The following is a 15,496-nucleotide window of genomic DNA, read 5'->3' as shown; positions in this document are numbered from 1 at the left end:
CAAACTTGGAAAAAGACTTTGAAGCAGTTGGAGGAGTCTATCCTTCAAGTTATTGTTGAACAATGTTATTGGTTTTGAATAGTTGCGAACAGTTAAAATTTAATCAGATCAGTCACGCTTTTATTCTCGGCGTATCTTAGGTTCTTCACGCTCAAAAATATTCAAAAATGAACTATGGCACACGCCACTTTCTAATCATTGCCATCTATTTTTTTACGCATGTCTATAAAGTCAATCTGTTTGAACACGAGAAAAACGTGTTTTCTGCTAAAGAATGCTTTGAGTTTTCACACAATGTGTAACGTATTTCGGGAACTGGTTTTTTCGTTCTTCTTTTGCCTTTCTACAAAGTAAAGAGGGACGATCAAATATATAGCAAATTAATAGCCTAAACATAGGAAGCCATAGATTCGCTCCCATTTTGACAATACGTTAAGACAAGCTTACAAGGTAAAGAAAAGGATAAGCTCAAACCAAAAATAAGAAAATATAGACATCAACTTTCTTATTCTTGGTAGAAAGTATAGGCATAAATATGAGTTGCCAAATGATAATAAGGATCACAGGGCGACACCGTGATCTGGTACACGGCTACCATAAATCCTGTGAAACATTTCCTGTATTTTAACAACGACAACCCTGCTATCGAATCCTACCTTCCCACGATGAGCACTGGGTGTTTTGCCATCAAAACAGCAGACGGAGGAGGGTGAAGGCGAGTTTTCCGCGCCTCAAAACGAAACAACTATCCAAGCCGGCCCTCCTAGTAGGGGGTTGAGCCAAGCGCTGACAACGCTTTCTTGGAAAATGTCAACGTGTCCAGGAACCTAGAATACAGCCTGGGATTGGACGGATTAAACGACAACGACTTCGGCTGGGATCTTGGAGGGTGCGATAACTTTTTCGAATGGTTGTACTGCGGGAGCTGTTCTAGGAAATATCCCGTAACAACATTAGCGTCCTCGCGCTCCAGGAAACGAAATGGGTCGGAAGAGAAGTAAATGATTGCGAACCTTACAAAATATGAACCACTGACAACGAGCTTTACCCTCGGACACTACCTTGTCGTGGTGGCGAGCCTGTGGCAATTTACTACTACACTAAGGATGTCCACAAACACATGAAGATGGAAACAGAGGATTGTAACACTCCAAGTGGTAAGTCCTAGATTTCGAATCCACCTGCGATTTTTAAAAATCAGGTGGTGGCCGAGTCACCCTCACGAAGAAATCTGTGGAAAACAGGCTCTCCATTTCGGTGGAAAACCTGCACCCGATGTCTACGGCGTGGTCAGCTAGAAAGGACAGTGCAACTCCCTTAATAAGAGTAACTGGAAATCTTGAAATCAGCCTGTCGGTGACATTGTTGCCTAACTGTTCCCAAAAAAAGGGGGGGGGGGGGATGCTCAGCAGAAGGAAATTTCAGCCACAAGGGAGAAGGCACTACAGACTGGCCTGTCAGGAAAAGCGAAAGAAAGGGAAGCTGGTGATGTGGACGCAACTGGTCTAATTCCGGTATGTGAACACAGATCCGTAAACCTGGGATGGCTGTCAGCCGACGACAACGGAAAGCAATGCGAAAAAAGGCAAAGTTTTTCGGGAATGAAGACATGGGCGTTGCTCCACCACGAAGTGCGGCGATATCCAGAGAAATCGGAATGGAATGGAACTTTCGGGGGAAGGTAAGGACAAACTGGTAAGCCCGGCGAGATCCACACTTAACGCACCACACTTTTCAGTTAACGAGGGTTTTCACATTAGGATACACTTATATCTTCAAGCACAAGGGTTAGTCAAATTAACCTGCAGCATGGCAAAGCTTCTCCCTATCTACTGGCAGCAAGGCTGACAAAGTTTCAGAATTGTTCTTATATATTTCTGGTTCAAGAGCCATTCGTTTTAACAAAATCTGTGGTATTGGATCAGTAAAGGAGACTAGAATCTTCTTCGATGAGAGATCCTCGAGACCGAGGGCCCGCGTTCTGACTGGGTTTTTGACTGTGCGCTCTTCCAAAAGCTCTGTGATGCCGCCAGAGAGCATGGGGTTGATGAAACTTTAATTAAGTGGATCTACGCTAAGCTAACACAGAGATTAATGTATGCTGAAGTGGATGTTGAGCGTTACCTAGCAGAAGCGACAAAAGTCTTCCCTCAAGGAGGTGTTCTATCGCCTCTTCTGGAGAATATGTTGATCGCCTCACTACTATGTTACTACTGCAAAATCTGCCAATACACGTTCAAGCTTATGCGGATGACGTGGTTGTGTTTGCTGTTGATCGAGAGATCGCGGAACGGTGTGTAAGAATACCCAACGTGCCGTTGATTTTATTGGCAGTTCGTACCTCAGGCATGGGCTTTCAGTAAATCTAAATAAAACCACAATGATATTATTCGCAAAAAGGGGGAAACTGAATTGTGTTTGCCTTCCAGAAGTGAGGAGTACGACCCTTGAAGGGTTCTCCAAAGAAGTGAAATATCTGGGAGTTATTCTAGACAAGAAGCTTCTTTGGAAAAAAACATGTAGAGATGTAGATGGAAGTTGCTCTTACAGCTTATGGACTATGCAGACAGACCTTTGCCTCGACACGGGGACTTAGGCCTCAGGTAGTAATGTGGATATATGTTGCTATCATTAGGCCAATGGTTGCTTATGCATCCGTAGTGTTTTCGCTCTAAACTAGCCACACTGCAAAGAACTGTGTCTGGGTATCACCGGTGCCATGAGAACAACATCCGGTGCAGCCTTGAATGCATTATTCAATTTGCTGCCCCTGGATTTGTTTTTCAGAGCACTGCAATTAGAGCAGCGCATAGACTAATTCGATTAAATCTATGGGAAAACAATGGACGTGGGAGGCACAGAGCATTGGAAGAGTTATTGGGAAAACTAAATCCAGTTTTCGCAAAGCCTTCTGATTCTCGGATCCCCATATATCTGTTTGGTAGAAGATATGGAATTATGTTGAAACGAAGAGAAAATTGGGACGAACCAGAAGAGTACGGGTCAGGATATACTGACGTCTTCTACATCGATGGCTCAAAAATAGAAAATGGTTCTGAAGCAGGAGTCTACCTCTCGAATCAAAAGGAGAAGTGGGCTTTTCCATTAGGACAATATACATGTTGTGCCAGGACTCAAGCAAGGCATTGGTCTCACCCCCACTCTCTTCAACTTGAGGTGCGAATTTGTCGACAGGATGGAAGCGTTCGAGCAATTCGAATCAGAGGCGAGTAAAATGCGGGTCAGAATCAATGAATCCAAAACGAAATACATAACCTAAATTCGAATAGGGGTGTACAAATTCGTCTACCTAGGAGCCCTGCTCTCGAAGGACAGAAACAAAAATCACGAAATCCAAAGGCGGATTACTACTGCTCAAAAACCATTTTATACACCCCATAATGAGATAAAGAAAAGTAGACAGACGCCATAAACTACACATCTACAAGATAGTAATTCGTCCCGTACTGCTGTATGGATGCGAGAAGTGGACCTTGATGCAAATACCGGAAAAGCAGATCAATACCTTCGAGAGCAAAATTCTTAGAACGATTTTCGGAGCTGTAAAGGAAGACCATTTGCTTACTTTTTCAGCAAATATTGAAGGGGGAAATCCGGCAGAATGACGTTAAAGCTTCTCTGTCCAATCTGCATAAAAGTTAGTACCGCTATAGGGGCATCTCACTGCTTTGTTTGGTCTATAAAGTATTCACCAAAATACTGGAAAGCAAGATTAAGCACTACACGGGAAAAAGTCATCGGGGAACACCGGGGCGGCTTCAGAGGTGGACAACTTAAACAAGTCGGGAAACCGAAAGGTTTAGTGCTATATGTCAACCTACGCGATTTATTGTGACAATGGCAGTCAATGTCTTAAATTGCAATAAATTTGCAAAAAACAACCACTTTGGCCTATTATGTTATAACTTTGTTAATAAAAGTGCGGTTTCCATCAAGTTTGGTATTATCATTCTTCATATTATAGCCTATATTACTGCATAATTTTATAATTATAGGATTTTAAAGTTCCACTCAATTTTCAATAAATATAGAAATATACGGAAGTATGGGGGTATTCTGAGATCTAGATACTAGAGGTGTGCAAAACACTATTTTAGTAGGTAATGTCATAATACATCGTTTTTTGAAAAAGGTGATAATACAAAGTAATATCACAAACGTCACCTCTCATTATCGTAATCGTACGTATGATGTTATACCGAATACAAACACACTGAAAACCATAGTATTTCGATTTTATGTGTTTTAGGCAAACTTTCATTATGGCATTATCTTTGCTTGTCATAATGAAAGTTTGCCTAAAACATAAAATCGAAATAACCTTTTCGCATCAAAGCCAGCCATGTAAACCAATTCGCAACTGATAGCCGTGTCGGTGTTTACACTAGGATAAATTACGTAGACCAAGACCGTACGAACAATAACCGGCAGTCGACATTCATTCCAAACCGTAACATTACAAATTCATTAAAGCCCAAGCCAGTTCATCGACAACTCCCGCGCGACTTGTACTACGAAGAGGGGTAATGTTAGATGATATTATATTACATTATCACTTTTGTAATGCGGTGATGCTTGGTAATGCGATAAGGTTAGGTGATGGGGTAATGTTAGTTGTAATGTTTGATAGCGTTGGAATCGCACTTGGTGATGGTAGTGTGATATCACTTTCGTAATACTACATACATCACCTACTCATCTCTACTAACCAACATATAGGACCGGCTTCGTGACTTTTTCATATTTTTCGGTTGGGTAGTTCAACATACATGCAAAAGGGGGATGTGCATTTTTTTCACCGAGTATAGGCGTGTGGGGTATCAAATGATAGCCCTAGATTAGTACTTTGCAAAGCCGATATTAGTTTTGCCAATTGTTGCAAAGGGGAGGGATGTGGGACTCCGAAAAGGGTCAGTTACTTCAATGACCGTTCTCAGAAACTACCCAGCCCAAATATTTCAAAAAGAATATGATGGTCCATGCACATGGTATTTAGGCCTCAAAATAATATCCATACCGATACCGGTTTAAATAAAATTAATAATAGTATCTTACCATATTCATCAACCCCCCTTATGTTTATCCTAGGATCATTAACTTTTACAGTAATACTATACTATACGATTGCTGATGATATTACCAAGTTTGATAGAAATCGCAACAGAGTTATAATAGGTCAAATTTGTCACTTTTATGCACATTTCTTGCATTCTAAGATTTTGAATGTCAGTATCATACTAAAGTGAATGGTCTGATAGACTAAATACATAAAGATTACGAACTAGGTACAAATGGGACAAATACCCACTTAAATATGCGTATATAAGCAATACACCAAAAATTTCATACTTGAAGAGTTTAGCTTCCGGTTTCCAGACTTGTTTTAGATTTTCAGGTTGTGTAGTTTCTGAGAACGGATCCTTGAATTGACCTCTTTAGGATCACTGACTTGGTGTGACCAAATTTTTGGCAGTTCATGCACTGAACAGGACCATTTTGTTTATGTGGTCCTTCCACTGTGACTCTCCTGTGCAAGAGGTAGCGAAGATTGTATATCGTGTGAACTCTTTTTCCCCAATTTACGAGCCTCTGGATCCAACTCAACTTTGAATAAGGGTTGCGGTATTCCGTTTCGATTCATTATCACGCTGACTGATTTCACTGCGAATCCTATTTCATTGATTTCAGTGCCCTTAATCACAACGCTCAGGCGTTTGTAGCTCTTAAGCTGTGTAGTTCTCGTTGTAAATCCATCCTCAGATTGGTTTTGTATTTTCGTCTTGTCGATCTCTCCCTTTTTGATGGGAACAATGTGGAAATTGTTTATCATCCACCGTGAGTTTCGAAGCTTTCTTTGTTTTGGTGGTTGTTTTCGACGATTGTGGACTGTGATGCCTTTTGATAATGGTCACATAGCCGTCGATGATTAAAGAATCAAAAAAGGACCCAAACTTCAAGTACAGCGTTGTTACTGGTGACGAGACGTGGTGTTTCCAATATGGCCTTGAAATGTGTTAAAACACTTCATTCAAGACCATAACGGTGCACTACAGTACACTATAAGAGGCAATGTGATCAGCATTGCGCTCGCCCGAGATTATTACCCTGATTTGACTAAGGTGGTCCACTGGTATCCGACATCCAATCACGATCACAAATCCCTCTGCCACCAATGAGATTTGAACCGCGACTTTCCACTTCGATAGCCTAGCGTTCTAACCTCTTGAGCCATCCGGTGAAGGAATACTGCCAGAAAAGTCAAAGAATACTGTCAGAAAAACAACTTATAACACAAGATATTGATCCATAATGATGAAACATTCACGTAAAAACCAAAGGAAGACCTAAGCTGAGTTTAGTTAGAATTAGCGATATTCACTGTTTTCGACTTTACTCGAATTACGCAGTTTTAATTCTTATCTAAAAACGAAACAGTCAACTGTATTTACTATCAAGCCTTTTACAATTACGTCGAAGAATTCGCAAAGGCCAGATTTGTAGCCGGACAACTCAAGGTTCATACGCCATGAAAGTACATCTGATTCATTTTGAAAAATTCGTCAGTTTTGTGCTAAAAATAAAATGATTATCTCTTCCCACCCTCCGGACTAGTGCTTCCTCTTGAATCACGATAACGACCCGTGCTGTACCACGTCTATAATGCATGAGTTTTTGACTCAAAATAAGGTTCCTTTCTGCTTCCATCCATCCTATTCCTCGTATTTAGCACCCTGGGTCCGTAGTGAAAGGAAAACGCTTTGTCACCATTGCCGACATTGCCCACTATGTAGAAGAGATAATTTCCACACGAAATGAGCCCATGGTGGCTGTTTCTCCTCAAAACTACACTCTCCCTTGCACAAGCGAGGTTCCAGCATCTGTTGAGACAGTGTTATTTCAGTAATAAATTTGAAAAATACTAATTGAGATAATCAAATTAGGCCAAGGGATTGACTGTTATCAAGATGAGCATGCTCCTTTCGTCGCTCTACCAACCGCAAAGATAATGTTCTATTCAACAAACGTTCACCCCTATCCTAGGAGCAGCGTGATTGCAAGTGGTAGCCAAATGTAGCTGATTCCCAGGACAGAAACTAGCCAATGTCTGGAAAATTTTCTCTACTTGCACGAAACTACAATCCATTTTTTGTAAAGAAAACAAATAACACATTGTGTATACCTGAGAGGTCTGGGCACGAACAAAATGACGCTCTCTCCGTGATGGTATGAACTTTGTCCAGCCTCAGGAAACTGACCAAGGAAATCTTCAACATCTGTTTCAGGCACAGGCACAGCCATGCAAGGACTGCCTGACGAAGTACAAGGCGGTCATCAAGACTGCCAGAAGCTACTGGTCCAGATGCAATTCTCCGCCAGCGAGGGGGAATATGAGTCATAGCCTTGGTTGGAGGGTATGCAGCCCCAGTCGTGCAAGACAAGAAATCGATAACTACTGAGGATAAAATCTGCTGGGTTTTAAACAACTTTCCGCATATAAATCTCCGGGCACGGATGGCATAATGCTGCCGTCGCTTGTCGAGATTTACCGGAGCTTTGGGATAAGTCTTGGAAAAGCAAACGCGTGGTTTTTATACCGCAGGCGGGCAAGCGCGACCATGAATCGGTGAAAAACTTTTGATCAATCAGCCGCACCTCTGACGTATAAAAGATTCTAGAGCGCATCCTCGATACCCACTTAAGGGCTATTATAGAGAGAACACCCCAAAGTCGCAGCACGTCTATCTTAAATCCACAGAAACCGCGATCCATGGGGACATTGGCACGGTTTAGCCGTCACTATAGTACAAGCAGTATGCTCTAGCGGCCTTCCAAGATATAGACGGAGCACTCAACAATGTCAGTACCAACGCTGTCAAAGAATCCTTGACCAGTATTGGATTGGTACAGCGACGTATTGAATAATATCCATGCTAAGAACCAGGAAAAATCAGTCTGATGTGGGAGCTAGTTGACTAGAGCTGTGAGCAAAGGCACGTTCCAGTGTGGCGCTATCTCTTCGGTGTCTGGTTGATAGTGATGGACGAAATTCTGGGTCTGGCGTATGTTGACGACTTGGTGATATCGGTGTCAGGGATGTTTCCCTCCATTATGAGTGACATCATGGATGGAGAGCTGAGAAAGGTGGGCCTGTGGGCAAGATGCAGACTCGGCATAAATCCAACCAAAACGGAACTGATGTTATTCACCATCAAGATGATTTTGGATGCTGCCTGGAAAGTGCACTCCAAGGAAATGGTTTGCCGTTTCTTCATCGCTTTCTGTGTACCTCTCGTTCTGTAAACGTAAATAACCCAGTTTCTGGCTGCGTTCTTTAACCAGAATCCACTTCAGCTTTGAAGTTGCCTCAAGAGAATTAGTCTCTTCGCAAAAGCGTCTTCATGATGATCGTTTAGCCGATCTTATACTCTTCTTTAGAACCTTCTGTACCTCTTTATGGCGATTCCAGCTAGCGCCTGAATCACTTCAGAGCACGATTGAGGAGCATCCTTGCCGTTCTCCTGTTTTACCGAATCCACTTCAGAGCACGATTGCGGAGCATCCTTGTGTTCTCCTCTGTTTTGGCGAATCCGAGTTCCACCATGGTGTTTTACCCTTCTTTGGCATCTTGAGTGGACAGCTTTCTTCAAAAGCTGCTCTGATGCTAGTTGTGATCATCGGGGTTGTCTTCTCAATTCGTAATGGATTTGATGCGCCTCCCAGGGATCGTGACTCGGGCGCGCAATTCTATTTTATACATCACCCAATCTATCTTTCGCGGATTCCAAAATGGAGTGGGTGGAGGTGGATCCATGCAAATCGGTTCCTACTAAATACTCCAGTAGCCTCTATCCTCTTGCATTGATGTTCGAACTTCCCCAGCATATGTGGTCAGCGTTGACATCACATCCTGCTATTATCCCCATGCTTCTACTTTTGGCATATTGGATAGCTCTGATGAATGTTGAACTGGGAACGTCTTCTGCATCATAGGGAACATATGCATAGTATCTCTTTATCCCCCTGTTGACTTTTTATGGTTAGCTTAGCCGATGTGGTCACATACCAAATTACCCTGGAAGTCTTTTGAGACTACCATGCAGGAGCGGGGTCGATCGCTTCTATTGGCAAACAACAGGTCACCATGTTGGAAGTTAAGGCCTCTGATTACCCCACCAACAACACACGGTTCTTTTATGAGGTAAACTAATATCTGCTAATCGGGGCCCTGATTTTAAACCAGACGGGGCTATATTCGGTTGAAAAAAAAGTTGCACCCATCTTTTAGGCATATGAAGACCCGCCTTATGTTCAACATGCAACAATATCATTCACCACATATGTGGGGATTCACAGATCTCACCTCTTCACCAAAATTTGTAAAGTCGTTTCTGAGAAAAGTGCGTGTGATAGACAGAGAAACAGAATACACATTGGAAAAGTTTAAGTAGGAAGAATTTCGTATAGTTTGATCCCCCCCCCCGCTCGGGATTGACACTCCTTTTCATTACCTTTCCAATACGGCTCATACCTGAATTTCACCTTCCGCGGCTAAATAAATAAACATTGGCTCTTTCCTCAATGTAAAATATCTTGATCTGAAGCCCAATTGGAGATTAAACATAGAACTAAGGATCAAGAAAGCCTGCAAAGCATCTATTCTTGCAAAAGGACCTTTGCAAAGAAATGGGGTCTCCGACCAAAGATGGTTCTTTGGATGTACGCAGCCCTAGTACGTCCCATCTTGACGTACGTTTCTATTATGTGTGGGCAGGTATAAGCAAAAAGCCCAATAGGATTCAAACAGCCGCGTGTGCACTTGCTACCGGGGCTCTGCAGTCCTACTCGCCAGATGCCCTCAATGTACTCTTACATCTCCTCCCCCTAGACTTCCACATTAAATACGTTATAGAGTGTAGTGCTGCGGAGTACATGAATTCGGATACTGGACGGTGAAGCCATAGTAACATCCTAGACGATGTACCTCGAGAACGCTGGGCATTCCCAACGGACTACGCTACACGAAAGCCGAACTCCACGAGAAAATTTTCTGTGGACTATGCAACCAGTGAACAATGGAAGATCGGTGGCGTGTTGCAAGGTTATGACACCTTATTCTTTACCGACGGATCAAAGATCGTCTGTGGAGTTGATGTGGGAGTTTTCGCGGAAACACACAGTGTATCGTATGGGCTCCCATGATGCGCCAGTGTATTCCAAGTGGAAATAACTGACGATACTGGGATCCTATCGATGACTGGGGCATAATCCGGGCTCCAAATGTAACACAGCCATTCTGACCGACAGCCAAGCAGCATTAGCATTAAGGCCTTGTACTCATAGCCGACATCAACCAGGTTGATAAGGTAGTGTAGAAACGCGCTGAACAGTCTAGACGGCACGTTCAAGACTACCCTTCTCTGGGTTCCCGGTCATGGGAACATAGGGGGAATGAGCTGGCTGCTCATGGCAGTCCTTCGATGGACATAGCTTGTCTTCCGCTGGCAACTGTCAAGAGTGGAATCTATTCGCATTATTAGCAGGCGCGGACCTCAGATGGCGAAGACTCACCACCTGTGCCAAGTCAAGAAAGACTTGCCGGTCTACAACAAAACCCCATCGTGTTTTGTGTCAGACATGTGCAAATGCATACAAGATTACGACACTGGCCTATAAGGAACCATGCCGCCAGAGTCGGCATATCCTCCCATTCGCATTGCCGAAGCTGCGAAGAAGAGGGAGAAACCTCTAGGCACTTCCTTTGCGATTGTCCAGCTTTAGCTAGAGCCAGGCTACAGACACTAGGTAAACCGTTCTTTAAGGACCTCAGACAGATCTCAAGCTGCAGGGTGGGAGACGTTTTTTTCCGTGAATGCTACAAGATGGCCCGGATGATCCGAACCGGATTCTATCCCAAGGTTCCCAAAATCACATAAAGAAAAGGAAAAAATAGCTGGTCGACCATTCAGAAGTGTTCTCACTTGCGATGTTTCTAGCGATTGAATTAGTGAAAATTATTGGAATATTTTTCTTTTCCCCTAGAATTTTATTTTAATGCGCATATACCGATATTTCGGGAACCACTTGTTCGCTTCTTCAATGTTATACGTCTAGCACTAAAGAATGGCACAGGTCGTTCCCAAAATATCTGTCTACACGTATTAAAATAAAGACTAGAGTGTTATTAAACAACGAAATTTGGATTAATAGCCTAATTTTGTTGGTAATTTATTGATGGAAATAAGCCACGTGCTTCTTTCTGAAGATTTATATCGTTTGAATTAGCGTTGCGATTGTCATGATATACCTAGATCTTGATTAGATTTGATTTAGATTTCTTTTGAACTAACGAAATTCTATTTTCCGCGGAATAAATGATCGTTTTTGATTTCATGGACTTTAATTATGGAAGACTGTTCGAAATGGATCCATTTGAGCAGTTAATCACCAATAAATAACTAATACAACGACCATACTATGCCTCCTTTTTATTTGACTTCAAAATATGAAACGTCTGAATTTTATTATCCATGACAGGACGATCCTCTGCTATTTCAAAATACATTCCGATGGATATGTCCGGTTCGAAAAAGAAAAACTTTTGTCTATATTCACAAAGCATTCTGGCGGTACCACGGTGCAGATGATTCGAACCAGTAAAAGTATTTGTTGATAAATTCGTTGACTGCTGGCATGATTGATGAACTGCTGGCCACTTGTTTTCATAATGACATAGCGTGAGAGCTAAATAATCGTGCGGGACGCCATTTAAACCTTTCAGAAATAAAGTGACCAGTTGTCGGCAGGCGAATCATTATCAAAAAAAGTAAGGAGGAGCATCTTTTAGCACTTTCCCAATTTGAAACGACTTGTTCCATTTTTATGCATAATTATGTCGCCATACAAAATTGAATGTAGAAGTCAACAATAATAGGTTTTGAAAGTAATATTCATGAGACCTAGGACCATTTATTAGAGTATTTTTATAATAATTTTGCCTTTAGTTGCCATCTGAGTTGACTTTAGACAAACACAAGGGCAGTTCTATCTAGCAAACTGAGAAAGTGACCAATTTTGACGGTTTAGATCAACCAACATCTTTGTGCAGCTTCAACTGAAAAACGCTTGTCTCGCTGTTAACCAATTTCACAGCGTTAGAAGAAAGGACAGGGAAGAGCTCTCTAGGAAAGCTTAAGGTGCCTGTTCATAATACCCTTATACCTGTTTGCTCTTCAGCAAATTTTCTATAGTTTTTAGTACGTGCGCAACAAAGTTCTCGCTGTTTGTCAATAGATGGCTCCAGAGTGCTGGTCGATTTTGAAATATCTAAAACGTCAAGAACCAAGCTTAGATATATGATAAGCAAACCGCTTTGACACGTTAGTGATTTTATTGCGACGTCATATATTTTTAGTTGTGTGATAATGCCTAATTTTTGTGCCAATTATGATAATCATCATTTGCAGGAAGTGTTACTTTTCTTATTTCATTCAAAGAAAATGGCAGCTGATGCGCATGAAGAGTTAAACAAGTTGGGAAACCGAAAGCTAGACGCTTCAGGTATAAAAGGCGTTCTATTTCCCTATGTGAGGGATGATGAATGCATGACAATTCTGTGTGCATAGTTAAAAACTGAATTAGCCTCTCCTTTTTAAAAAACCATTTACATAAATAAATTGATCTGGAAAGCACTGTATTGATAGAAATCGACCCCATACGTTTCGCTACGTGAAGAAGTTAACCGACAACAGTTGTATCTGTTGAAGAGTTTAACAAGTCGAGAAACCGAAAGCTGGACGCTTCAGGTATGAAAAAGTTTATATATTTCTTTTATAAAATCATTTGAGTGTACATTAGTACCTAGCACGTAATGGATATGCATATATTATGTTAGCATATCCCCTTTTGCGTAATACTAACATTCAGTCTTAGATTTTGCACAGAAGTGACAACTTTGACCTATTATAACTTTGGTAGTGATAGTGTGATTTCGAAGATCTTGGTAGGATCATGCTCTATTGCCTATATTTCTGCAAAATTTCACGATTCTGGGATGAACTTAAGGGGACTTGGCAGTCAATTACTAAAAGTTATTTCGGAGCCTAGGCACCATATAATGGAAGGTTCCCTAATTTATTTCAGATTTAAGGATAAGGTAGGTTCTGAGAGAAGAGCCCCCTCTGTCCCCTATTGTGAAATAAATGTCAAAACTGAGATCAGTGCTAATCGAGACCTTTCATTTGATGCCCCCTACATGGCCATATTTTGTGAACGAAATTTTGCACCCCTATTTGCGTGTAGGGGAGTCCCCCTTTAAATTCGACGTAGTTCCATGTCTTTATCAATATTTATTATTAAAGATTTTCATTCCATTCCCATTTTATATTTTTGTAATAAATTTTTCTTAATTTTGAGCAAACTTCCACTTACCTTATTGTCACTGTCGGTTGTATTTCCTGATCCGAAACTAGCTAATGAGCATCGATCATGGTCATTTTCAGTTAAAGGTTCATCCAAATCACGCGACGATCGTTGTGATGATCCAGAAGCAGAACCTTTAGCAGGGGATTTCGGTAAAGTCAAAGACGTACCCGAAAAGCATGTCTCTTGGATAACTTCACGCAAGCGCTTAACCCAAATCTGTAGCAAATAGAAATTACAGTTTTTAATAGGAGGAACCGATTTTCTGTTTATGTATTACTAAATTACTTAAAAAAATGTTTTCTGCAACCAAATTCCAAGCTTACCATGGCCGGCCATAGATCCATCATTGTATTTGTATACTATTAATTATGAGCCGCGTTTGCGCGGCGTTTAGTTCTGACACTTCGCTTCATAGCCTTAAGCAGTTAAGTCCAATAGGGCAGGAGTAAATATCGAATGGGTATGACCCCGAACCTCCACTAAGTTAGTTTACCGTTTCGTGTACGATGGGTTTTCTGATTTTTGTGTAAGAAATGTCAGAGGAGGTAATCCAGTATTTTTCTTCAAAAAAATAAATTTTAGCGAACATAATTCCAGAATAATTGTCCAATGCGTTATAGCTAACAAGAATGCCCTCGCCTCCTTACTGAGGTTACTTTCCCATGACGGGGTGCTTAGTACATCGTCTCTCCAACGAAACCACCTAAGGTAAACATCTAAAGTAGTGTCCAACCAGCGGTTTATGGTGTTCCGAACGAGACCCTAAGGTAACAGATGTGCACACGTAACGAAACATGCATGAGGCAGATCAAACTCTGAGCTCCGAGGATAATGGAGCATCAATACACCCACGTACACTTCAGGGCAAGACAAACGCCCAATCCCAGAATATTGAACAAAGCAATGGCAATACCAACTCTAAAGAGCATCATGGACGCTACCACCTCCGGTATAGGCGAACTAACTGTAGCAGCTTTCTGTGGCCTTAAGGCGAAAGAAACAATTGAGATCAGGCAGAGCAGCAGGCAACCTATAGCCGAGACAAAGACTGGAGGCAATGAGACTCCAAGTACACCCAAAATGAAGCGATAGGAATGAACCTAGCCTAATTTAAAATGAAAACACTGATAAATCCGATAATCGGTAACTATCCTCCGCGGAAGTATCTGCGCGCGAAAGGGGGTGTATTTTGGAATTTAGGTTTCATATAGCGGCTTTTTCATGATTTTTTGGATTTCCTGCTGCACTTTAAGTCTGGTGCTCTGAGGTGGCGGCAAGGAAGACGGGGTAGCAACCCTGTCCGCCACACCAAAACCAAGTGAGCAAAGAGAACCTTCACGTGGTGGCACTGAGAAACACTGTACCCGAATGCACCAAGGCTTAATTAGTGCAATCAGACTCGAGTCTGCACGGGGACTTATCTAATGTGGCTTCGGCCACCAAACCTTAACAGGGGCATACTGGCACCATGAGAACAGACATAGTCCTCTAAATTTACATGTCTCAGGAGAATCCCTGGTTCATGAACTTTCAACTCGGTTGTAGCAATTGGCCACCCAGTAAGAGTTTCATTAGAGTTGTGATTACGCCCAACCAGTCAAGAGACCTTCGGACCTCAAATGTGCAATTACATGTCAACTCGGGTGCGGTACTCCGTAGTTCGTAAGAGATTTAGGTACGTCTTGCCTATACCAGTATGAATACTGAGCCATACGCTCTGATTATAGTCACAAAATCAATCCGTATCTTAAGAAGACCGTGTAATTAAGTTTATACGGCAGGAATTCACCCTAGACCACCACGACTTAACGAGACTTTAATTCTTGGCCTTTGGCAAGGTTCTGGATTATGATCAAGCGACTGGGGGAACAGGCAGTAAAGCTTCCGTATTGCCAGATCCACCGACGGCGCTTTAATCCATATAAAAAAAAATTTGTTCGTTGGGTTAACAAATACGTCCCAGGAATTTTTGTAGTTTCAAAGGCACATTTGATTAACGAAGTTGGTCATCATACTCGATGTATGGCTGTCAGAAATTTAGCTCTGTGGAAGA

The 15,496-nt window shown here is 41.9% G+C and overlaps 1 protein-coding gene across 1 annotated transcript in view; it reads right to left on the bottom strand.

Moving 5' to 3' along the window:
* The window catches only part of LOC119647431 (triple functional domain protein), a 120,044-nt gene that overhangs the window by 82,352 nt on the left and 22,196 nt on the right, over positions 1-15,496 (bottom strand). The window contains exon 9 of the mRNA XM_038048339.1: positions 13,450-13,659. Coding sequence (XP_037904267.1) covers positions 13,450-13,659 — 210 coding nt within the window. The remainder of the gene's footprint in view (positions 1-13,449; positions 13,660-15,496) is intronic.

Source organism: Hermetia illucens, chromosome 2 (assembly GCF_905115235.1).
Source record: "Hermetia illucens chromosome 2, iHerIll2.2.curated.20191125, whole genome shotgun sequence".
Classification (NCBI taxonomy): domain Eukaryota; kingdom Metazoa; phylum Arthropoda; class Insecta; order Diptera; family Stratiomyidae; genus Hermetia; species Hermetia illucens.
The sequence above is the reverse complement of the archived record's forward strand: the minus strand, read 5'-3'. Positions and strand labels throughout refer to the sequence as shown.